The 26,352-nt window shown below is 43.0% G+C and overlaps 1 protein-coding gene across 1 annotated transcript in view; it reads left to right on the forward strand.

Annotated features, from left to right (window-relative positions):
* LAMB1 (laminin subunit beta 1) overlaps nt 1-26,352 on the forward strand; it is an 87,375-nt gene that overhangs the window by 49,057 nt on the left and 11,966 nt on the right. Inside the window, exons 21-26 of the mRNA XM_070755150.1 lie at nt 785-1,009; nt 2,724-2,941; nt 4,648-4,744; nt 15,561-15,930; nt 18,883-19,067; nt 20,691-20,932. Coding sequence (XP_070611251.1) covers nt 785-1,009; nt 2,724-2,941; nt 4,648-4,744; nt 15,561-15,930; nt 18,883-19,067; nt 20,691-20,932 — 1,337 coding nt within the window. The remainder of the gene's footprint in view (nt 1-784; nt 1,010-2,723; nt 2,942-4,647; nt 4,745-15,560; nt 15,931-18,882; nt 19,068-20,690; nt 20,933-26,352) is intronic.

Genomic DNA, 26,352 nt, shown 5'->3' on the forward strand with positions numbered 1-26,352 from the left:
CAATACACAATTCTATCAGACATGGAAAAGATGGTACAATTGGGTTGACCCAAAAAAATATTTCAAACTTTAAATAATCACATTGCAGTCAAATGTGTTGATTATAAGCAATCTTGTTACTCTTTATTATTCCTATGCTATAAAATACCAAATATAAGTGTGAAATAGACTCAGCCAAGACTTATGTAAATAGAGGAATATGGAAAACAACACTGTAAGCTGTAACAACAAGGCCAATTTGTAAGTTGGCAAATATATGTTAATTTGTTGGCTTTGTGTTATGCTTTTTCTTTCTTTTTTTGTTTGTATTTGTCTTGTCTACTTTTTAGTGTAAATAAATAATAAACATAGAAACATAGAAACATAGAAGACTGACAGCAGAAAAAGACCTCATGGTCCATCTAGTCTGCCCTTATACTATTTCCTGTATTTTATCTTACAATGGATATATGTTTATCCCAGGCATGTTTAAATTCAGTTCCCGTGGATTGATCTACCACATCTGCTGGAAGTTTGTTCCAAGGATCTACTACTCTTTCAGTGAAATAATATTTTCTCACGTTGCTTGTGATCTTTCCCCCAACTAACTTCAGATTGTGTCCCCTTGTTCTTGTGTTCACTTTCCTATTAAAAACACTTCCCTCCTGGACCTTATTTAACCCTTTAACATATTTAAATGTTTCAATCATGTCCCCCCTTAAAAAAATAGAGACTATTTTTTTTTTAAAAAAATAATTTGCTGAAGGATTCTTTTCCTTTTTCTTTGATTGCTGGGTTGAAACAGGAAGCAGATGTGACGAGTGTGCCGCTGGCTTTTTTGGAAACCCGGAAGAGGTTGGTGGGAGTTGCCACCCATGCCAGTGTAACAACAACATAGATTCTTCCGATCCGGAGGCTTGTGACAAAAAGACAGGCTTGTGTCTGAAGTGTTTGTTTCACACCCAAGGCAAACACTGCCAAGAATGTAAACCTGGTTACTACGGATGGGCTCTTCAACAGGATTGTAGAAGTAAGTGGACAAAGGACCTCTGCCTTTGATTTTTGTGGACGATCTTTGGCGTTAGATACAGTGGTACCTCTACCTAAGAACGCCTCTACTTACAAACTTTTCTAGATAGGAACCGGGTGTTCAAGATAGGAACCATTTTCCACTTACAACTGTAACCAGAAAAGGCAGGGAGAAGCCTTTGTGGTGCCTCTCTAGGAATCTCCTGGGAGGAAACAGGGCCTCAACCCTCCCTGTGGTTTCCCCAATCGCATGCATTAGTATTTGTTTTTACATTGATTCCTATGGGAAAAATTGCTTCTTCTTACAAACTTTTCTACTTAAGACCCTGGTCATGGAACCACATAAGTTCGTACATAGAGGTACCACTGTATTTGCAAAAGACACCAATTTTGGGATTACAAGATCTACCCATTGTTGTCTGCAATAATTATTTTAAATACAGTAATACCTCGTCTTACGAACTTAATTGGTTCCGGAAGTAGGTTCGTAAGGTGAAAACTTCGTAAGATGAAACATTGTTTCCCATAGGAAACAATGTAAAAGCGATTAATACGTGCAAAAAGAAAAAAATCGCAAAATGGCGCTCCGCTGGGTGCCGCCGCCCGGCTGTCACCTTTTAAAACAGCCGGGGGGCTTCTTGGCATTCTCCCAAACCCAAACCCGAACTTTTCAGGTTCGGGTTCAGGAGGCTGCCGAGAAGCGCCGCCGCCCGGCTGTCACCTTCTGAAACAGCCAGGGGGCTTCTTCGGGTTCTGGAGGCCGCCGAGAAGCGCCTGGCTGTTTCAGAAGGTTACAGCCGGGCGGCGCCACTCGGCGGAGCACCGTTTCTGCGATCCGCGGCAGCGTTTTCAGCCAATCTGGAGGCTGGAAAGGAGGTGGGGAATCCCAATAGGGAATTCCACGGGCGGAGCTTTGACGTCATGAAGACGTCCTTCCTGGAGGCCACGTTTCGCCTTCTGTAAAATGTCGGACTAATTTAAAATACATTGTTATAAAAACTGCTACAATCATACACACGCAAAAAAAGGAGGGGGGATTAATCCCCCCACGCCCGGCGGCAAAGGTGAGCCTTCAACATTTTACAGAAGGCGAGAAGGGTAGGGGCAGTTCGAATCTCTGGGGGGAGTTGATTCCAGAGGGCCGGGGCCACCACAGAGAAGGCTCTTCCCCTGGGTCCTGCCAGATGGCATTGTTTTGTCAACGGGACACAGAGAAGGCCAACTCTGTGGGACCTAATCGGCCGCTAGGATTCGTGCGGCAAAAGGCGGTCTCGTAGGTACTCTGGTCCGATGCCACGTAGCATTTATTATTTATTTATTTATTTATTTATTATTTAGATTTGTATGCCGCCCCTCTCCGCGGACTCGGGGCGGCTCACAGCAAAATATAACAATCGTAACAAATCCAAATAAATTTAAAATATTTTAAAAAGTTTTAAAAAAAGAACCCCATTTACTAACAAGCGCACACACAAACATACCATGCATGCCGAATTAACTATAAAAAAAGCTCGAAAATCAAACTCAACAGAAATTGTGTTACAAATTGTTCCCCAGTGTTATAAGCCAGAGGGAAAAAAAGGAGCTTCAAAAAAGCGACTTTCAGAATATTAAGATGCACCCAAATTTTAAGTCTCTTATAGAGGGGGGTAAAGATGCGTCTTATACTCCAAAAAATACAGTACATTATTTTTTTTGCTACTCCTTCCTTCCAGAATGTGTCTGCAATTATCTGGGGACAGTGCGTCACCGTTGCAACAACTCCGACGACTGCGATTGCGAGAAAGAAACGGGCCAGTGTCAGTGCCTCCCCAATGTGGTGGGACAGAATTGCGATCATTGCGCCCCGAACACATGGAAACTGAGCAGCGGGACTGGGTGCGAAACCTGCGGTTGTAACACAGAGCATTCCTTCGGCCCGTCTTGCAACGAGGTGAGAAAGACTTGGTCGGAGCTAAGAATGTCAGATGGATGCTAGCTCCGGTTCTTTTCGGGTTTTCAGATATCATTAAGATCTATTCTCACGCTCCAGGAAATAATGGAGGAATTTTTCTCTGCAGAAGAAAGGTCTTTTGCAGTGATGGGCTGACAAAATGTTTACTGCCGCACTGGGGGCGTGGCTTATTGTGTGGGTGTGGCTTGATGGTCATGTGACTGGGTAGGAGTGGTTTGCCAGCCAGGTGACTAGGTGGGAGTGGCCTGGCAATCATGTGACCAGGGGGTGGCTTAAAGGTCATGTGACTGGGTGGGAGTGGCTTACTGATGAAGATAAGTTTCCGAATAGGTGCTTGGACTCTTTTTCAGTGGATTAAGTCACATTATTTGAATAGCCCCAAAAAGGACAAATGATAGACAGCATTATTCGTTGAGGAGCACAGGAAAATTTGAAGGTTTTGTACTGATATGATAACAGTTTCAGATATGATAACAGATTAGGCAAGTAGCTTGATTTTCTTTAATTGCTATAAAATTTCTTGTTTCTTATTTTTTAGACTTTTAAAATGTATTATTGTTATTTTAGATTCTAACTATTAGATTTGTCATTGTATATTGTTTTTATCATTGCTGTGAGCTGCCCCGAGTCTACGGAGAGGGGCGGCATACAAATCTAATTAATAATAATAATAATAATAATAATAATAATAATAATAATAATAATAAAAGTTCAGTTTTAAATAATGATTAAAATGATTAAAGCATTTATGGGTAAAAACTTACTATTTAATTATTTCCTATTTTAAAAGTAATTAAGGATCATATTAAGGTACTACCGTGTTTCCCCGATAGTAAGACCCCCCCGATTGTAAGACATATGGGGGGTTTCAGGGGGGTCGGCTAATATAAGCCATACCCCGAAAGTAAGACATATGTCTTACTTTCGGGGAAACACGGTATTAAAAGCGAGGGAGGCGTTGGAACAGTTCGCGGCGCCCTGGCGGCGGTTCCCTCCGCTTTGACGGCGCTGGTCCGCTCGCTCGTCCCCGCAACTGACCCGTTTCCCTGACACGCGCCTGGAGGGGAGGAGCCGATCTGCGCAGTTGGGCAGCCCTGCCTGCCGGAAAGGAGGCGGGCGAAGGAGGGCGCAGCTCCGTCCGTCCGCTCGGCTCGCTTCTACAACTTCGGACCAGCGCCGTCCTTCGCCTCGCATTTCCGGGTTTGGCGAGCCTGGATTGTTTTTCCTGCGAGCGCTGGTCCCCGCTAAGCCTTCTGCGCCTGACTCGGCGAGGCGAGAGGGAAGAAGGAGAAGCGCAAGTGGATGCGGAGCGAAGGACGGATAAATGCCTCCCGGGCGCTCCGCATCCGCTCCGTAGTAAAATTTTTTGCAGCCCTTCACTTCAGTGAATTCTTGTCCCACCTTAGGAATGAAAGCTAGTTGAATCTGGAACTAACAATATGTTGTCTGACCGTATTGTTTTGGGAAAATCAGTGCTTCCATGTTCTAAGTACATCTTGCATTATGATTTAGAAGGAATGCAATTAATAGGAGAAGACAGGCTGGGTGAACTGATCATATTTGGGTTTTTTTTTAATGATGACGTTTTCCTAATTATGGATCCATATTACAACCAGCTTGGCTTTGGTACTAATCCATCAATGGTCTAAAAGTTGTTTCTCTCCACTCCCCTTTTAAATTAATAGTTCACCGGTCAATGCCAATGTATGCCAGGATTTGGTGGTCGCACCTGCACAGAATGTCAGGAATATTTCTGGGGTGACCCTACCGTGAGCTGCCAAGGTGAGTATGTTCTTATTCCTGGTTGTTTATTTATTTATTCATTCATTCATTCATTCATTTGTCCAATACACAAATACATAGGAAGAAAAATAGACATGTAGTAATATATATAAGGGTAAAGTGAATTTAGAGGAGAGGATATATGAAAGAAAGAAAATATATATGATAAGTGAGAGAAAGGAAAGACAATTGGACAGGGGATGAAGGGCACACCAGTGCACTTAGGTACGCCCCTTACTGGCCTCTTAGGAACCTGGAGAGGTCAATCGTGGAGAGTCTAAGGGAGAAATGTTGGGGGTCAGGGGTTGACACAATTGAGTTCCACGCTTCGATAACTCGATTGTTGAAATCATATTTTTTACAGTCAAGTTTGGAGCGGTTCGTATTAAGTTTGAATCTGTTGTGTGCTCTTGTGTTGTTGCGGTTGAAGCTGAAGTAGTCATTGACCGGTAAGACGTTGCAGCATATGATCTCGTGGGCAATACTCAAATCGTGTTTTAGGCGCCGTAGTTCTAGGCTTTCTAGGCCCAGGATTGTTAGTCTATTTTCGTAGGATATTCTGTTTCGAGTGGAGGAGTGAAGGGCTCTTCTGGTGAAATATCTTTGGACATTTTCAAGGGTGTTGATATCTGAGATGTGGTATGGGTTCCAGACAGTTGAGCACTAGTCTAGGATGGGTCTGGCAAAAGTTTTGTAGGCTCTTGTGAGTAGTGTGAGATTGCCTGAGCAGAAGCTGCTTAGGATCAGGTTAACAACTCTAGAAGCTTTTTTGGCGATATTGTTGCAGTGGGCTTTAGCACTTAGGTCATTTGATATTAGTATTCCAAGGTCTTTTACTGAGTGTGGGTTGGCTGTGAGAGTTTGTTTATTCAGTTCGAATATGAGGTTTGGAATGAGGTACTCTGGTCCAGTGCCATGTAGGGCTTTAAAGGTCATAACCAACACTTTGAATTGTGACCAGAAACTGATCGGCAACCAGTGCAGAAGATCTCCTGCATGAGCAAGGGGTTAGACTAGAAGACCTTCAAGGTCTCTCCCAGCTCTGTTATTCTCTATTCTGGCACAAAAGGACAGCATTTCAGTGGAATTTGTTTTAATCGATTGCAAAATGTCCGTATGGAATGTTGTTCTTGTTGTTGTTTTTTAAAGAAAACAAACTAAGGAAATGAGTGACCTCTAGAAGGCAAACCAACCCCATTTTAAACTTTCTCTTTTAAAAATGTTTTTTAAATGGGAATGAAAATTGAGACCCGCACAGTACCCACCTGTGCTTGACTGTTTACTATTTTAGGGTTGATATAAATTGGCCTGTTCTTAAATAAACACAATCTCCTGAGTCCTGGGAGGTAAGATAAGAGATTAGATTAGAAGCCCTTGCTAAGTCTTTTATTTATTTTGGCATTTATGGTCCTGTGTTATCGTCTGTTTGTGGAATGAAGTGCAATATCTTTCAAACCTGAGATAATAAGTTTTGTCTTTATGACCACATACCAGGTCACTTATTTATTTATAATTCATTCATTCATTTATTCATTCACTCATTCACTCACTCACTCACTAAACCCACCCACTCATTCATTCATTCATTCATTCATTCATTCATTCATTCATTCATTCATTCATTCCATTTGTGTTATTTAGCCTCCAACATCCAACATCTCTACCAATTACACATAGCTCTTTTCTTTCCACTCACTCTTAATGTATAACGTGTGTGTGTGTTTAGGTAGGTAGGTAGGTACGGGGGGAGAGAGAGAGAGAGAGAGAGAGAGAGAGAGAGAGAGAGAGAGAGAGAGAGAGATTATAAACCAGACTAGAATTCTTTATTGGTCAAGTGCAACTGGACACCCAACGGATTTGGTACAGAAGCTCTGGGTACATACGAACAACAAAGTGATGTCAAATAGACCATAAATCATTAGACACAGATAACAAGTGATAAATTATAAGATACCAATAGAAGTTGTTAAACTGATAAATTACAAAATACCAAATTATAAGATATCAATAGAAGATGAGAAACATGAGAAAGTCTCTTTCTATCTGTCTGTCTGTCTATCTATCTGCTATATCTATTTCTCTCCATCATCCATCCATCTTCATCTATCTATCTATCTATCTATCTATCTATCTATCTATCTATCTATCTATCTATCTGAATGTCCATCCATCCATCTCCATCTATCTCTCCTCTCTATCTATCTCTATCTATCTCATTCCCTCCTTCCCTATCTATCTATCTATCTATCTATCTATCTATCTATCTATCTATAATCTGTCTGTCCATCCAACCAACCACCCATATATCTATCCATCTCCCTCCCTCCATCTGTCTACCTACTTACCTACCTACCTATCGACCGACCTACCTACCTACCTCTCTACCTATCATCTATCTGAATGTCCATCCATCCATCCATCTCCATCTATTTCTCCTTCTCTCTATCTATCTCTATCTATCTCATTCCCTCCTTCTCTGTCTATCTATCTATCTATCTATCTATCTATCTATCTATCTATCTATAATCTGTCTGTCCATCCAACCAACCACCCATATATCTATCCATCTCCCTCCCTCCATCTGTCTACCTACTTACCTACCTACCTACCTACCTACCTACCTGTCTGTCTGTCTGTCTGTCTGTCTGTCTGTCTGTCTGTCTGTCTATCTCAGTTCTATATGGATTTTAAATACAGAATGGTACAGTTGGAAGGAACAAGGAATGAGATATTTGTCCTGTACAGATGTCTATTTTGCAGGAATCCCTGATATATGGCTGTCCAGCCTTTACTCCCATATCTATGCATAATTAGTTTCCAAGTCAACAAACTTGATCTGACTTCAGAATCTGTCTTCCTGTAAATTAAACCTTTCATCCCCTGTCCTGTATTCTGGAATGGTAATTTAAAGTGCATCGACCTTTCGTTCTGCCAGATGTCTTCCTAGGTATTTGAGGAATGTTATCATAACCCTGTTCTGGTCTTCTCAAGGTTAAGCATTCCAGTTTGTTCAGTCCTGCTTTGTGGGATGTAGTTTTGAGTTCTCCATCCTCTGTTACCTTCTTTGAACATGTTGCAGTTTTTCCTGAACCTACCTAAAATGTATTATGCCCAAACCATGTTTTATACATTGCTCAAAAAAATAAAGAGAACACTTAAACAACAATTAGATCCCAGCTCCCTGACCAACGAGTGTTTTAATATGTTTTGGTGATGAATGCTATTAAAGTCTTCTTAATCATATTAATTGGATTTTTAGATGTATTTGCTGTGTTCTTTTGATATGTTGTGAGATGCCCCAGTCCTCGGAGACAGGTGGCACACAAATCCAATTAATAATAATAATAATAATAATAATAATAATAATAATTTATTAGATTTGTATGCCGCCCCTCTCTGAAGACTCGGGGTGGCTCAAAACAGTAATAAAAACAGTATAACAATGGAACAAATCTAATAATAAAATATATAAAAACCTCAACAATTAAAAACCATACAGCACCTGGAGAAGGTCAACTCTGTGGGACCTTTTCGGCCGCTGGGATTCGTGCTGTAGAAGGCAGTTCCGGAGGTATTCTGGTCCAATGCCATGTAGGGCTTTAAAGGTCAACACTTTGAATTGTGACCGGAAACTGATCGGCAGCCAGTGCAGGCCACGGAGTGTTGTAGAAACGTGGGCGAATCTAGGAAGCCCCACGATGGCTCTCGCGGTCGCATTCTGCACGATCTGAAGTTTCCGAACACTTTTCAAAGGTAGCCCCATGTAGAGAGCATTGCAGTAATCGAACCTCGAGGTGATAAGGGCATGAGTGACTGTGAGCAATGAGTCCCGGTCCAGATAGGGTCGCAACTGGTGCACCAGGCGAACCTGGGCAAGCGTCCCCCTCACCACAGCTGAAAGATGGTTCTCTAATGTGAGCTGTGGATCAAGGAGGACGCCCAAGTTGAGTGCTGGGTCTATGGGGATGTTTATTCATTCACCATGATAAGTTTACATTCTTCCTGTGTGTTTTGTTCTGTTCTAATATTGGTGGAGGGTTAAGTATGTTTGGAATGTGAAGAGTACAGACCTGGTCAGTGTCACCAAAATGCTACATGGTGATTGTCTGTCTTTCAAATAGCTGTCATTGGTGGGCCTGGCCGATCATAAAACAGGTCTGGGTGTAGAAATCACTGACACATTTCAAGAACAATGTTTTGTCCAGGTTGGAAATATCTGTTGAAGATGAGATGAGCTGTCTCGTGTTCAGAAGCTTTTCCTCCCTTTGGATTTACACTTTATTATTTGTAACCAACCTTTGGACGAGTTTTATTTTCATGTTTTACTACTTAATTGTAGCTTATTATATACTGCATTCTAATTTATTTAAATTCTCTTTATTTTATCAAATTTTATTGTATTTTAACCAGTTTACACTATTGTATAGTGCAGTGTTTCCCAACCTTGACAACTTGAAGATATCTGGACTTCAACTCCCAGAATCCCCCAGCCAGCATTCGCTGGCTGGGGAATTCTGGGAGTTGAAGTCCAGATACCTTCAAGTTGCCGAGGTTGGGAAACACTGGTATAGTGTTTATGATAAGTCGCAGTTTTATGATGACCGGTGGTCACTATTTTTACTTTTATATGGTCAATTGACTAATCAAATAAAATTGAATTGAAAATATTTATAACCAGTTCTTGTATATACAAATATAAAAACATTAATTCTTCACTTAACCTAGTTACATAACTAGAGGTATAAAAAGCAGGAAGAAGCTGTATAGAGCGCTGGTGAGACCCCATTTGGAATTCTGTGTTCAGTTCTGGAGACCTCACCTACAAAAAGAGATTGATCAAAGTGAACAGGTCCAAAGACGGCTACAAAAGTGGTGGAAGGTCTTAAGCATCAAAATTATCAGGAAAGACTTCATGAACTCGATTTGTATAGTCTGGAGGACAGAAGGGAAAGGGGGCACACGATTGAAACATTTAAATATGTTAAAGGGTTAAATAAGGTTCAGAAGGGAAGTGTTTTTAATAAGAAAGTGAACCCAAGAACAAGGGAGCACAATCTGAGGTTAGCTGGGAGAAAGATCAGAAGCAACGTGAGAAAATATTATTTGACTGAAAGAGTAGTAGATGCTTGGAACAAACTTCCAGCAGACGTGGTTGGTAAATGCACAGTATCTGAATTTAAACATGCTTGGGATAAACATAGATCCATCCTAAGATAAAATACAGGAAATAGTATAAGGGCAGCCTGGATGGACCATGAGGGGTTTTTTCTGCTGTCAATCTTCTATGTTTCTACAATGGGAATGATTAATTTGTGACACATAGCAAGCAACCATAGTAATCCTGTCAGCCAGATGACTAAAAATAAACAGAAAAATAAGTTAATTAGTTTTTGCGCTAGACAAACAGAAGTTACCTTAAGTAAAATGGAAGCTTAAATGAATAACTATCTCCTTAGGCTAATTCAAACAGGTAGGTTTTAATCCAATCAGTGCTGATTTAATCTTTGCTTAGCTAGAACTAAAGAAGAGCTTGAATAAGCAAATAACCTTTACCCTAGATACATAGAGAATATATTTTTTATTTATTTATTTTGTCCAATACACAATGAGGGTTTTAGTGTGTATATATCTATATACACATAGTAAAATACATGATGAAGGTTATAGAGGAGATACTCATAGTAAAATATATCTAAGAAAGAATAGAAAAGAAGATATAGTAATAGAACATATCAATGAAAGAATAGAAGAGATATAGGAATAGAAGAAAGGTATAGGAGATATAGGAGAGCAATAGGACAGGGGACGGAAGGCACTCTAGTGCACTTGTATATAATTGTTTATACTTAAATAAAGCAGAATAATGAGATGTTTTCCATTGACAAGATTGGTTTTCCATATCGCTGCAATAATTTGGTACTAACCTTCACTCACAAAAATGCAAAAGGGAATTATTTGTTTAGCAGAGTGAGGACGTTCGGGAAAAAACCCCTGTTCTTGTGTCTAGTTTATGTTTATTTAGATTTGTATGCCGCCCCTCTCCTCTAGTTGTCTTCAAGAAACCTTCAGTTGATAGCTCCAATGTTTGTTTAGACCAGTGTTTTTCAACCAGTGTGCCGCGGCACACTAGTGTGCCGTGAGACATGGTCAGGTGTGCCGCGAAGCTCAGAGAGAGAAAGAAAGCAAGAGAGAGAAAGAGAACAAGAAAGAGAGAGAAAGAAAGAGAGAGAAAGAAGGAAGGTAGAGAAAGAGGGAGGGAGAGAGAAAGGGAGTGAAGGGGAGGAAGAGAATTTTTTTGTCCAAACTTTTTTTAGCCCCCACCCTCCCCCCGCTCAATGTGCCCCAGGGTTTCGTAAATGTAAAAAATGTGCCGCGGCTCAAAAAAGGTTGAAAATCACTGGTTTAGACCCAGCTTGGGAATTTCATTGATTGGCGGAGTCATTTTTCCAAAACTAACCATTTAAGGGTTAAGTGGGACCTCCCCACCCACCCACAATGTCCACCCCCACCCCCAAATTTTTGTTGAAAGCAAAATGAATTGCCCGAGGGGAGATACATTCCATAGCCAAGTGTTCACAGTAGGGATGCTGGAAGAGGCTTTGAAGAAAATAAAGCACTTTTATTTCTGGGAACAAAAAGGCCACTTTGTTAAAATTGCACCCCCACAATTGATCAAATTCTTCAGAAGAGAACAGGGGGTTTTGTTTGAGGTAATTTGCTCCTTTAAGTGGCCTTTTGCAAACTAAAGAATGTGAATACATTTAAATAAATGGTGAATCCCCCCCCCCTTCCTTCTCTTTTGGTCATGTCATGTTTCTTATGAATACTTTGACCCATGTTTGGGAGAAAAAGAAGAGGCTTCCACAATCCCGGCCTTGCAAACAGAAAGTTTGAAAATAAAAATTCAGAAGGACTCCTTAAAATATTTATGAACCCCTCAGACATAAATTTATCAGGGAGCATTGAATAAGACTCTGCGTTTCTAATCGTTTTAATTTGCCAGATGTCAAGGAACGTCTGAAAAGTGACATATATTTATTATTATTATTATTATTGTTGTTGTTGTTGTTGTTGTTGTTTTGTTGTTGTTGTTGTTGTTGTTGTTGTTGTTGTTGTTATTATTATTATTATTATTATTATTATTATTATTATGTCAGTACAACACAGCAAACGAGATCACTATGCTGGATTTCGTATTTCATCACCAGTCGGGCGCTTCCCAAGCACCTAGGACTGCGTGATGTAGCGGCAAATTATGTTTGTCGATTATTATTATTATTATTATTATTTATTTATTTATTTATTAGATTTGTATGCCGCCCCTCTCCGAAGACTCGGGGCAGCTAACAACAATATAAAAAGACAATGTAAACAAATCTAATATTAAAAACAATCTAAAAACCCCCAATTTAAAGAACCACTCACACATACAAGCATACCATGTATACATTCTATAAGCCTAGGGGGAAGGGAAATTTCAATTCCTTCATGCCTGATGACAGAGGTGGGTTTTAAGGAGCTTGCGAAAGACAAGGAGGGTGGGGGCAACTCTGATCTCTGGGGGGAGCTGGTTCCAGAGGGTCGTGGCTGCCACAGAGAAGGCCCTTCTCCTGGGTCCCGCCAAATGACATTGCTTAGTTGACGGGACCCGGAGAAGGCCAACTCTGTGGGACCTAACCGGTCGCTGGGATTCGTGCTGCAGAAGGCGGTCCCTGAGATATTCTGGTCCAATGCCATGAAGGGCTTTTTAGGTCATAACCAACACTTTGAATTGTGACCGGAAATTGATCGGCAACCAATGCAGACTGTGGAGTGTTGGTGTAACATGGGCCTACCGATCCCAGTAAAGCGGCCTTTTGCAATTGACAGGTGGAGATTTTGTCAATTCCGATGGTTTTCAAATGTCTGCTGAGATCCTTTGGCACTGCGCCCAGCGTGTTTTTTATTATTATTATTATTATTATTATTATTATTATTATTATTATTATAGGCTGTTTTTAATTATTATTATTATTATTATTATTATTATTATTATTATTATTATTATTAACTAAATGCCAGTTATTGTGGAACAGACTCTGAATGAGATAATAAGTATATAATGATCTCATTTGGAGTCTGTTCCACAATAACTAGTATTTAGTTGATGATGATGATGATGATGATGATGATGATGATGATGATGATGATAGTAGTAGTAGTAGTAGTAGTAGTAGTAGTAGTAGTAGTAATATAACAACAACAACAATAACAGCAACAACTATAGAGATGGAAGGGACCTTGTTATCTAAAAGACATCCAAGTCTAACTCTTTCTGTTATTTTGTAATGTATTAATAGCGGGATGAGATGGGAAAGGAGAAGATTTGAAGCCAGCAGAATAGAATAGAATTATTAGAATTAGAATTGAATGGATCTTAAAGGTCTTCTAGTCCAACCCCCTGCTTAGGTAGGAAACCCTACATCACTTCAGACAGATGGTTATCCAACATCATCTTAAAAACTTCCAGTGTTGGAGCATTCACATCTTCTGGAGGCAAGCCGTTGCACGGATTAATTGTTCTGTCAGGAAATGTCTCCTTAGTTCTAAGTTGCTTCTCTCCTTGTTTAGTTTCCACCCATTGCTTCTTGTTTTACCCTCAGGTGCTTTGGAGAATAGCTTGACTCCCTCTTCTTTGGGGCAACCCCAGAAATATTGGATGACTGCTACCCTATCACCCCGAGTCCTTCTTTCCATTAGTTTATATTATGTTATAATCATTGCACATGGGACAACGAAATTAAATGCTGTCTTCAACGTACATTATAACTGTAAAAATAAAAAGACGAACACACATCCTTTACATTGGGTATAATTGAGACTGAAAGCCTGATTTTTCACGCAGGGGTGGGAAGGCCAGGCAAAATTAGTTTTGGTCTTTGTTTAAACAAAGTTTTGGTAGCAATTTCCAGCTGTGCTTTATCAGATCTGGCAGTTTGGGGGTAGACTAAACAAAAAATTCCCCTGTTGCTTGCAAATTCTCTTTTTAGGTCCCCGATGAATGTGATCAAGAACCATTTCTATGGGTGGAAATTTTGTCGTCGATCGGAGTGGGCGTTAAACTGCCCTCATAACTGAGACTTAGATTAAGAATTGTGTAAAAAATCTTAATGAAACCAATTTAAGTCCTGGTGGCCCGGTGGTTAGAATGCAGTGTTTGTTTGTTTGTTTGTTTGTTTGTTTGTTTGTTTGTTTATGTATGTATTTATGTATTTATGTATTTATGTATTTATGTATTTATGTATTTATGTATTTATGTATGTATGTATGTATGTATGTATGTATGTATGTATTTATTGATTGATTGATTGATTGATTGATTGATTGATTTGATTTGATTTGTATGCCGCCCCCTTTCCGTAGACTCAGGGCGGCTCACAACACAATAAAACAATTTATAACAAATCTAATAATTTACAATTTAAAATTTAAAATAGTTAAGAAACCCCATTTTTAAGCAGACATACCTACAAACATGCCATACATAAATTATATAGGCCCGGGGGAGATATCTCAATTCCCCCATGCCTGACGACAAAGGTGGGTTTTGAGGAGTTTACGAAAGGCAAGGAGGGTAAGGGCAGTTCTAATCTCTGGGGGGATTTGATTCCAGAGAGTCGGGGCCACCACAGAGAAGGCTCTTCCCCTGGGGCCCGCCAACCAACATTGTTTAGTTGACGGGACCCGGAGAAGGCCAACTCTGTGGGACCTAATTGGTCGCTGGGATTCGTATTGCAGTATTGCAGGCTACTTCTGCCGACTGCCATCAGTTTGACTTTTGCACATGCACAGAAGCAAAAAAAAATATCACCAATATCTCATACATGCACGGCTCCCCTCAGAAGAGTTTGCTTACTGTGCATGCGCAGAAGCAAAATCTCGCTCGGACGCTTGCATGGGTACGCCAGAGACACAGAGCTGTGCACTGGGAGCAGCAGGAGTGGCAACCCCCGTGATCACAGGTATAGGGTTTCCTGCCTAAGCAGGAAGACCTCCAAAGTTCCGTCCAATTCTGTTATTCTAACATTGGGAGGAAACAGGGCCGGAAAAGGCAGAGAGAAGCCTCTGTGGGGCCTCTCTAGGAATCTCCTGGGAGGAAACATGGCTGGAAAAGGTGGTGAGAAGCTTCCGTGGGGCCTCTCTAGGAATCTCCTGGGAGGAAACAGGGCCAGAAAAGGCAGGGAGAAGCCTCCGTGGGGCCTCTCTAGGAATCTCCTGGGAGGAAACATGGCTGGGAATGGTGGTGAGAAGCTTCTGTGGGGCCTCTCTAGGAATCTCCTTGGAGGAAACAGGGCCGGAAAAGGCAGGGAGAAGCCTCTGTGGGGCCTCTCTAGGAATCTCCTGGGAGGAAACATGGCTGGGAATGGTGGTGAGAAGCTTCTGTGGGGCCTCTCTAGGAAGATCCTGGGAGGAAACAGAGCCGGAAAAAGGCGGGGAGAAGCCTCTGTGGGGCGTCGCTAGGAATCTCCTGGGAGGAAGCAAGGTGGAAAAGGTGGGGAGAAGTTTCTGTGGGGCCTCTCTAGGAATCTCCTGGGAGGAAACAGGGCCTCCACCCTCCCTGTGGTTTCCCCAATCGCACGCATTATTTGCTTTTACATTGATTCCTATGGGAAAAATTGCTTCGTCTTACAAACTTTTCTACTTAAGAACCTGGTCATGGAACAAATTAAGTTCATAAGTAGAGGCACCACTGTACTTCTATTTGTTACAGGTCGATAATAGCAGTTTCCGCACTCCAGATTTGCAGCACTAAAATGTTTATTTCTGTCTCGTTCAGCTTGCGAATGCGATTCACGAGGCATCCAGACGCTCCAATGTAACCGGTCAACTGGCCAGTGCATCTGCAAGGACGGCGTGGAAGGTGTCCGTTGCGATAAGTGCACCCGAGGCTACTCGGGAAACTTCCCGGATTGTGCTCCGTGCCATCAGTGCTTTGCTCTCTGGGACGTCATCGTCGCTGAGTTGACCAACAAGACCCACAGATTCCTGGAAAGGGCCAAAGTCCTGAAGATCACGGGGGTGAGCGGCCCCTACCGAGAGACCCTCAACTCGGTGGAGGAGAAGCTGAATGAGATCAAGCGCATCATTGCTCAAAATCCCGCCACTGAGCCCCTGAAGAACATTGGCGACCTCTTTGAAGAAGCCGAGTAAGTATCTGTATATTCTGTATATATAAGTAAAAGTATATTCCGTTCTGTTTCATTTCATTTCATTTCTATTTTATGTTCTGTGCCGTTCTGGTTCTGTTCCATTCCATTCCATTCTGTTTCAGTTTCATTTCATTTTGTTTCCATTTTATGTTCTGTTCTGTTCTGTTTCTGTTCCGTTCTCTTTCTGTTCCGTTCTGTTTCTGTTCCATTCTATTCTATTCTGTTCTATTCGATTCTATTCCTATGTTCTGTTCTGTTCCGTTCTGTTCCATTCTATTTTATTTCTATGCTATTCCGTTTCTATTCTGTTCTCTTCTATACGCTTCTATACTATTCTATTACTATTTTCTATTCTGTTCTACTCTGCTCTGCTCTACTCTTGAGTCTGCGGAGAGGGGCGGCATACAAATCTAATAAATAAATAAGTAAATAAATAAGTAAATAAGTAAATAAGTAAATAAGTAAGTAAGTAAGAAAGTAAGTAAATAAGTACTCTACTCCGTTCCACTCTACTCTATTCTGCTCTACTCCTACTCTACTCTATTCTACTCCTACTCTACTCAGTTCTTTTTCTATTCTATACTGTCCTCTTCTCTTCTCTCCTCTTCTATTCTTCCACTCTTCTCTCCTCTCCCCTTCTCTTCCCTCTTATTACTATTACTATTCCTATTCCTGATTCTGTTTTATAATTATGTCCTCTCCTGTCCTGTCCTATCCTATCCTATCTACCCTGCCCTTTCCTTTCCTTTCCTTTCCTATCCTATCCTATCCTATCCTATCCTATCCTATCCTATCCTATCCTATCCTTTATTCTGTTTATTCTGTTTTTCTTGTTTTTGTTCTTTTGTTTTTCAACTGGGGAGGCAAAATGGCAAGATTACTGAATCCCTCTATGCAGGAGAAGAGCAGGCAGAGGTGGCAAGTGGGGTTAAGAGACAGGGCGTCAAGTCTTCCCGATTCCACTCGGAGTAAATTTTCTCCCCAGCTGTTTCTCTAATATTTCTGTCATTGCGTCTTTTTTCAGACGTCCTGGAGACTTTAAAAGGCTCCATTGTGCAACATTTCCATGCACAGAATATGCTAGTCTTACAGCCTGTGAAAAATATTCTTATTCACAGACGGTTTATTATACGGGGCATGAAACAAATTAGGGACAGGCCCATGAGCCAATGTAACATACACAATTGGCAATATCCAAGTACGTTACGGCAGCTGTTTGGAATGCGGAGAGTTGCATCTCATAGAAGTGTGCTGTTTTCCCAAGCTTTTTTCTGCTTTGTTGTTAACTACAAAACAATCCTGAAATAAAACCTATCTATAAGGAAAGAACCCAATCTTTCCTCTTCGTATTGAGTACACTGGGCCAAAGCCAGACTGGGCTGAACTTTCCTCTTCTCATTGGGTAGACCGGTCCATAGATAATCTAAGCCGATCTTTCCTCTCCGCATTGGGTAGACCGGGACACAGACAATCTAAGCTGATCTTTCCTCTCCGCATTGGGTAGACCGGTCCATAGATAATCTAAGCCGATCTTTCCTCTTCGCATTGGGTAGACCGGTCCATAGATAATCTAAGCCGATCTTTCCGCATTGGGTAGACCAACCAGTCCATAGATAATCTAAGCCTATCTTTCCTCTCCGCATTGGGTAGACCAGTCCATAGATAATCTAAGCCGATCTTTCCTCTTCGCATTGGGTAGACTGGTCCATAGATAATCTAAGGCGATCTTTCCTCTTTGCATTGGGTAGACCGGGACACAGACAATCTAAGCCGATCTTTCCTCTTCGCATTGGGTAGACCGGGACACAGACAATCTAAGACGATCTTTCCTCTTCACATTGGGTAGACCGGTCCATAGATAATCTAAGACGATCTTTCCTCTCTGCATTGGGTAGACTGGTCCATAGATAATCTAAGGCGATCTTTCCTCTTCGCATTGGGTAGACCGGGACACAGACAATCTAAGACGATCTTTCCTCTTCGCATTGGGTAGACCGGGACACAGACAATCTAAGCTGATCTTTCCTCTTCGCATTGGGTAGACCGGGCCAAAGACAATCTAGGGCAATCTTTCCTTTTCTCATTGGGTAGACTGGGCCGAAGTCAGGCTGGGCCGAACTTTCCTCTTCGCATTGGGTAGACCGGTCCATAGATAATCTAAGCCGATCTTTCCTCTCTGCATTGGGTAGACCGGTCCATAGATAATCTAAGCCGATCTTTCCTCTTTTCATTGGGTAGACCGGGACACAGACAATCTAAGCCGATCTTTCCTCTCTGCATTGGGTAGACCGGACCAAAGGCAATCTAAGCCGAACTTTCCTCTTCGCATTGGGTAGACCGGGACACAGACAATCTAAGCTGATCTTTCCTCTTTGCATTGGGTAGACCGGGACACAGACAATCTAAGCCGAACTTTCCTCTTTGCATTGGGTAGACCGGGACACAGACAATCTAAGCTGATCTTTCCTCTTCGCATTGGGTAGACCGGGCCAAAGACAATCTAGGGCAATCTTTCCTTTTCTCATTGGGTAGACTGGGCCGAAGTCAGGCTGGGCCGAACTTTCCTCTTTGCATTGGGTAGACCAGACTAAAATCACGCTGACCTGATCTTTCCACTTTGCACTAGATAGACCAGGACGGCCCCATGGGCTGGATCTGACCACATGGTCGGCCACATTTGGCCCACGGGCCTTGAGTTTGACAGAATAAGAGAGTAATATCAAACCTCAACTTTTTACTTTTCCACAATGGTATAAAAACTGACAAATCTACCTAATTGATAAAAGTGGAAATCAGAGTTTCATTTTTTCCCCATCTCAACCAAGTGGAAACCACAATAACTGTGTATGTGTGTATTTTTTCCCCCCTTTGATCAAAGCAGTCCATTTAGCCATCTCTGCTAACTCCCATCGGCTTTTGCAATAATGGGACGTTTTCTTGGGTTTGCAGGAAGTTGAAAGCAGATGTGGCCCAAAAGATAATCGAACTGGAGGAAAAGATCTCTACCGTGGCCAACGAAAGCAGCATCGCGGAGGCTGGACTGACGGCCTTAGAGGCAGATGCCAAGAGTTTACACAACGCCGTGAAAGAGCTTGCTGAACAGCTGGAGTTCATAAAGATCTCGGATGTTCGGGGTTTGTATGTTAGGCCTCAAGGAATTTTGGTGGGGGTAAAAATCTGGCTTTTCATAAGAAAGGAAACTGTGCGAGGGAAGCTTAAGCAGATACATTTCGCAAACATTGAACAGAATCGAACCCAGACTAAAAGCTTGAGGGAGGATTTGGCTTGAAACGCGATGAAAATATTTTAAATCATGAAAATCACATGGATTTCGGTGGAACGAGCTCCCCTGTTTTTTCCAAAATTGCTGATTTTTGATGGAAAGCGCCGAAATCTCACACATGCAAGCATCCTCGTGTGAGATTCTGCTTCGTGCGCATGTGCAGAAGCTGAATTTTGCACTAGTGTATGCGCACACCAGAAATGTGCACGTAGGCGCTGGTCATGGGGGGCAGACCAGTAGCACCGGCGACCAGGAGCCCTTCACTGGACACACCTGATGGCAAGAAAGGTCATAAAATGAGGCACAATTCACTTAACAAATATCTCACTTAGTGACATATTGGGCTCAACTGTGGTCATTGAGGCTGCATTTATGACGGTTGCCATGTCTCGGGAAGTCACGACATTAAAAAAATTAAAATGTATTTATTTACTTACCTACTTACTTACTTACTTACTTACTTACTTACTTACTTACTTACTTACTTACTTACTTATCACATTTGTATGCCGCCCCTCTCCATAGACTCGGGGCGGCTAACAACAATGATAAAAACAACATGTAACAATCCAATCCAATACTAAAATAACTAAAAAAAAACCCTTATTATAAAAACCAAACATACACACAGACATACCATGCATAAATTGTAAAGGCCTTGGCAGAAAGAATATCTCAGTTCCCCCATGCCTGACGGCAGAGGTGGGTTTTAAGAAGCTTATGAAAGGCGAGGAGGGTGGGGGCTATTCTAATCTCTGGTGGGAGTTGGTTCTAAAGGGCCGGGGCCACCACAGAGAAGGCTCTTCCCCTGGGTCCCGCCAAACAACATTGTTTAGTTGACGGGACCCGGAGAAGGCCCACTCTGTGGGACCTAACTGGTCGCTGGGATTCATGCAGCAGAAGGCGGTCCCTGAGATATTCTGGTCCGATGCCATGAAGGGCTTTATAGGTCATGACCAACACTTTGAATTGTGACCGGAAACTGATCGGCAACCAGTGCAAACTGTGGAGTGTTGGTGTGACATGGGCATACCTAGGGAAGCCCATGATTGCTCTCGCAGCTGCATTCTGCATGATTTGAAGTTTCTGAACACTCTTCAAAGGTAGCCCCATGTAGAGAGCATTACAGTAGTCGAGCCTCAAGGTGATGAGGGCATGAGTGACTGTGAGCAGTGAATCCCGGTCCAAATATTTGACAGAGAGATCCCGTTTTGCGAACTTCCTACAAGCCAAGTCGATGGGAAAACTGTTGAGTCCCTCAATAACCATATTACTTAAAACTGCAGTGATTCACTTTACAACACGGGCAACAACGGTCGTAAATCGGGGCAAAACTCACTCTAATAGCCATCTTGCTTAGTGACAGGAATTTGGGGCTCCCTTGGGGTCGTAAATCAAGGATTGCCTTTATTAACGCCGTAAAGCCAGACCGACCATGGAATGCTCAACCGGTTTCACCTCTGATTGGTTCCAGGTGCCTTGGACAGTATCACCAAATATTTCCAAATGTCACTGGAGGCGGAAAAAAGAGCGAACGCCTCGGTTTTGCTTCCTGGCAGCCTCATCGAACAATCCGCCGAAATGCGGCTGGAAGTGGAGAGTTTGATCAACGGGACCGCGGCCTCCTTCAAGGCCACACAGGAAGAGCAGTCCCGCCTCTTGGATGAGCTGGCGGGAAAGCTGCAAAGTCTGGATTTGGCGGAAGTGTCGGAGAAGGTAGGCGCTCCTGCGAAGTCCGTAGCTGAGCTTGGACGAGGGTGAAATACCATAGTTAATAATAATAATAATAATTTATAAGATTTGTATGCCGCCCCTCTCCGAAGACTCGGGGCGGCTCACAACAATGATAAAAACAATATTATACTGGCACAAATCTAATATTAAAGAAAACTAAAAACCCTATCATAATTAAAAACCAAACAGCACATACATATCAAACATAAATTATAATAAGCCTGGGGGAAAGGTGTCTCAAATCCCCCATGCCTGGCGGTATAAGTGGGTCTTAAGTAGTTTACGGAAGACAAGGAGGGTGGGAGCAGTTCTAATCTCCGGGAGGAGTTGATTCCAAAGGGCCGGGGCCGCCACAGAGAAGGCTCTTCCCCTGGGGCCTGCCAGACGACATTGTTTAGTCGACAGGACCCGGTGAAGGCCAACTCTGTGGGACCTTATCGGCCGCTGGGATTTGTGCGGTAGCAGGCGGTTCCGGAGGTACTCTGATCCAATGCCATGAAGGGCTTTAAAGGTCATGACTGTTCTGTCTGGGTGCCCCCAGACTTCAACACCAACTGGAAAAAACAGCCAGACACGCTGGTAAAAACAAAGGCACTTTATAGTTTGAAAAATAAACACAGAGAAAAACCTGTTCTTCCCAACAGGCAGGCTATGAGACTTCACAGCAGAGTCCTGACGGCTAGACAATACAGCAGACTTCTTGCTGGCACACCCACCACTGTAGAGAATAAGACCCACACCTTTTTCCCCCACGGTTTCAGTATTCAAAGTCACAAACCAGAATTCCAAGACGCCAAAGATCACAGCCAGGTCCCAGGACTCCCAAAGATAATACTCCACAAGCCAGGAAGGGTGGGTCTGCCTTTTCAGCCTTTCCAGAGAGCACCACACCCAAACCCAGCTGTTGCCTCTTTAGTGCTGAAAGTACCTGGCTAATTGTCCCCTTCGTTGTGTTGCTCTTCTCTGCCGGAGATCGATGATTGCTTGTGCATTTTCATCTAAGGAATCCAGGCTGCTTGCTGGGGAGAGCTCCCCCTCGGGGGACTCTGGCTGTCCTCCCTCTCCCTCAGCCTGAGATTCCTCCTCCCCGTCTGCCTGAACCTCCTGTTCCTCATCCTCCCCCTCTGAGCAGGAAGCCGGCAGAGGATCAGCCGTTCCCTGAGGGGCCTCAGACGGAATCACAACAATGACCAACACTTTGAATTGTGACCGGAAAACTGATCGGCAGCCAATGAAAGCCACGGAGTGTTGTAGATACGTGGGCGAATCTGGGAAGCCCCACGATGGCTCTCGCAGCCGCGTTCTGCACAATATGGAGTTTACGAACACTTTTCAAAGGTAGCCCCATGTAGAGAGCGTTGCAGTAATCGAACCTCGAGGTGATGAGGGCATGAGTGACTGTGAGAAATGTTTTCGGAGTTTAAGACACACCTTATTTTGGGGGGAGGAAAATAAGGAAAAGAATCTGCTTACCAGATATTCATCTGGCTAGCGACCTTAGTGTGGTCAGCTTCAGCACATCATGGTTAGGGCTTTAACTTCAGATCGTGCAGAACGCGGCCGCGAGAGCCATCATGGGGCTTCCTAGATTCGCCCACCTTTCTTCAACACTCTATGTCCTGCATTGGCTGCCGATCAGTTTCCGGTCACAATTCAAAGTGTTGCTTATGACATTTAGATACCTCCGGAACCGCCTTCTACCGCACAAATCCCAGGGACTGATAAGGTCCCACAGAGTTGGCCTTCTCCGGGTCCTGTCGACCAAATAATGTCGTTTGGCGGGCCCCAGGAAAAGACCCTTCTCTGTGGCAGCCCCGGCCCTCTGGAATCAACTCCCCCCGGAGATTAGAACTGCCCCCTCCCTCCTTGTCTTTCGTAAATTACTCAAGACCCATCTATACCGCCAGGCATGGGGAAGTTGAGACACCTTTCCCCCAGGCTTTTTTATATTTATGTTTGGGTATGTATATGTTGTTTGATTTTTTAAATATGATAGGGTTTTATGTGCTTTTTAATATTAGATTTGTTTTCGCTGGAATATTGTTTTTATTATTGTTGTGAGCCCCCCGAGTCTTCGGAGAGGGACGACATACAAATCTAATAAATTGAACTGAATTGAATTTTAAAAAACTTTATTCAGAAAGAGTAACAATGAAAGATCTTGCAAGCCAGTAAGAGCTGGGAACATCATTAGCACCTGGTGAGGGCTGGAAAGAGACATTTGGAGCAAGTTAGACCAATGGGGAAAAATCCTTGCGAAGACTCAGGGCTCGGAAACGATTTTTCTGAACCCCGGGTTCCGTTCGGGAGGCTGCTGGGAAGCCCCCCAGCCCGGCTGCGACCTTTTAAAACAGCTGTGCGGCTTCCCAGCTGTCCCCCGGAGCCGAACGCGGAAGTTCGGCTTTGGCGTTCTGCTTCGGGGGACAGCTGGGAAGCCGCACGGCTGTTTTAAAAAGTCGCAGCCAGCCTGGGGGGCTTCCCAGCACCCCCCTGAACCCGGGTTCGGAGTTCAGGGGGGTGCTGGGAAGCCCCCCAGGCCGGCTGTCACCTTTTAAAACAGCCGCGCGGCTTCCCAGCAGTCGCCGAAAGCCGTTTTTTTGAGGGGGTTTTTTTGGTTGCACGGATTAATTGACTTTACATTGTTTCCTATGGGAAACAATGTTTCGTCTTACGAACCTTTCGTCTTACGAACCTCCTCTTTGCACCAATTAAGTTCGTATCATGAGGTATTACTGTATTAAATAAAAACAGGTGAGGGCTGGGGTTTTTTTTTCTCTGTTATTATTTAAGTGCTTTTACCATATGCTTTAAATCAAGAGTCACTTCTCTCTGTTTCTCTCTCTTTCCTGTCATTCTCTGCCTCAATCATTTTCTCATTTCTCTTTTTTTCTCCCCTTTTTTCGATAATTTCTCTCTCTCTTCCTTCCACTCTTCTCTCTCGCTCTTGCTTTCTTCCTCTCTCTCGCTCTCTTCCTTCCTCTCTCATCTCTCTCTCTTGCTTTCTTTCTCTCTTGGAAAGGGGTGCGCGGGAGGTGTTTTGGGGTGCATACGCGCAGTTGCGCGCAGCTTACGGGGAACAGTGGTTGGCAGGCCCGTGACTGCTCGCGCGGCTGCATTCTGCACAATTTGTAGTTTCCGAACACTTTTCAGAGGTAGCCCCATGTAGAGAGCATTGCAATAATCCTAGGATTATACTGGAGAAACCTGATCAGACAAAGATTATCTCCGCCTGGTGCCAAAACACATTCCAGAGATGCAACATTTCAGCAGGGAAGACCTTATCCCCAGTTGCCACCCACCTTGTGGCAGACAAATAGCAAAATAATTAGTATAAGGGCCCACCCAGCATTATTTATTTATATCTGCATTTTTTTTAAAAAAGTCTTTATCTCTGAACATCTCCAAGAGGAAGAGTTTAGATCGAGCTTGCAACCGCCCAAGATTAAAACAAAGCAGAAATATGAAGAAGCAGAAAGTGATACCACACAGAGTCATATTTATTTATTTATTTATTTATTTATTTATTTATTTAGTTAGTTAGTTAGTTAGTTAGTTAGTTAGTTAGTTAGTTAGTTAGTTAGTTAGTTAGTGGATTTGTATGCCGCCCCTCTCCGTGGACTCGGGGCGGCTAACAACAGTGATAAAAACAATATGTAGCAATCCAATAATAAAACAACTAAAAAACCCTTATTATAAAAACCAGACATACATACTGACATACCATGCATAAACTGTAGAGGCCCAGGGGGAAAGAATATCTCAGTTCCCCCATGCCTGACGGCAGAGGTGGGTTTTAAGGAGCTTACGAAAGGCGAGGAGGGTGGGGGCAATTCTGATCTCTGGAGGGAGTTGGTTCCAGAGGGCCGGGGCCACCACAGAGAAGGCTCTTCCCCTGCGTCCCACCAAACAACATTGTTTAGTTGACGGGACCCGGAGAAGGCCCACTGTGGGACCTAATCGGTTGCTGGGATTCATGCTGCAGAAGGTGGTCCCGGAGATATTCTGGTCCGGTGCCATGAAGGGCTTTATAGGTCATGACCAACACTTTGAATTGTGACTGGAAATTGATCGACAACCAATGCAGATTGCAGAGTGTTAGTGTAACATGGGCATACCTGGGGAAGCCCATGATTGCTCTCGCAGCTGCATTCTGCACAATCTGAAATTTCCGAACACTCTTCAAAGGTAGCCCCATGTAGAGAGCATTACAGTAGTCGAGCCTCGAGGTGATGAGGGCATGAGTGATTGTGAGCAGTGAATCCCGGTCCAGATAGGGCCGCAACTGGTGCACCAGGCGAACCTGGGCAAACGTCCCCCTTGCCACAGCTGAAAGATGGTTCTCTAATGTGAGCTGTGGATCGAGGAGGACGCTTTATAGGTCGTAACCAACACTTTGAATTATGTCTGGAAACTGATCGGCAACCAATGCAGACTGTGGAGTGTTGGTGTAATATGGGCATATAAAAAATGAGCATCGATGCAAAAACCGTGAGGTAAACATGGTTTTAAAAATGGATGGATTAAAATGCCACGAAAAAATGGAAACAAAGATGCTTTGGACTGGCGAGGAAAAAGCAAATTACATCGTAGGGGCCTGGAAAGATTAAAACCTGCTGTAGATTTCTGCCCTAAAAGCTCCACCTTATAATTGAAGGAGAAGCTGGTAATCCTCTCTAAAAACCATCTGACTGAATCCTCCAATTTTGGAGAGAGAGGAATTTTCCGTATTTAAAAAAGAGGGGATGTTTGAGGCTAAGTAACTCCCTACTGAAAGAACAAGAGAAGCCGGATGCGTTTAAGACAATGTTTTGTCTAGTTTCAATTGAGCATTTGTGCATTTCCTCTGTCCAGACACTGCTTCATGGTGGTCACTGTCTCACTTAATTTTGTTGAAAGCCCGAAATCAAAACAGAATGGCCGTTTTCTCTCTTATTTTCTCCTTTCAGAGATAATGTAAAATGTCCTGGGAGCTAGTGGCTTGACTTAATGACCAAAGTTGAGGTGACTGCGGCAAGAAACGTCGTGAAATGGGGCAAAACTCATCAAACAATTGCCTCAGTGGTCGTTGTGGTTATAAATCGAGGCCTACCTGTAGCCTAATTCATGGTGGTTTTACCTCAGCAACTACGGCATCTAGATCAGTGTTTCCCAACCTTGGCAACTTGAAGATATCTGGACTTCAACTCCCAGAATGCCCCACCTGGGGAATTCTGGGAGTTGAAGTCCAAATATCTTCAAGTTGCCAAGGTTGGGAAACACTGATCTAGATAGTTACCCTGCATCACAGATCAGAACTGTATTTGCACAATATTGGAAGAATGAGGATACTCCTACAGAGGAGAAGATAATTAAAAAAAACATTAGATTGTGCAGAGATGAATAGATTATTTACAGGACCGCCT

This window comes from Erythrolamprus reginae, chromosome 6 (assembly GCF_031021105.1).
Source record: "Erythrolamprus reginae isolate rEryReg1 chromosome 6, rEryReg1.hap1, whole genome shotgun sequence".
Classification (NCBI taxonomy): domain Eukaryota; kingdom Metazoa; phylum Chordata; class Lepidosauria; order Squamata; family Dipsadidae; genus Erythrolamprus; species Erythrolamprus reginae.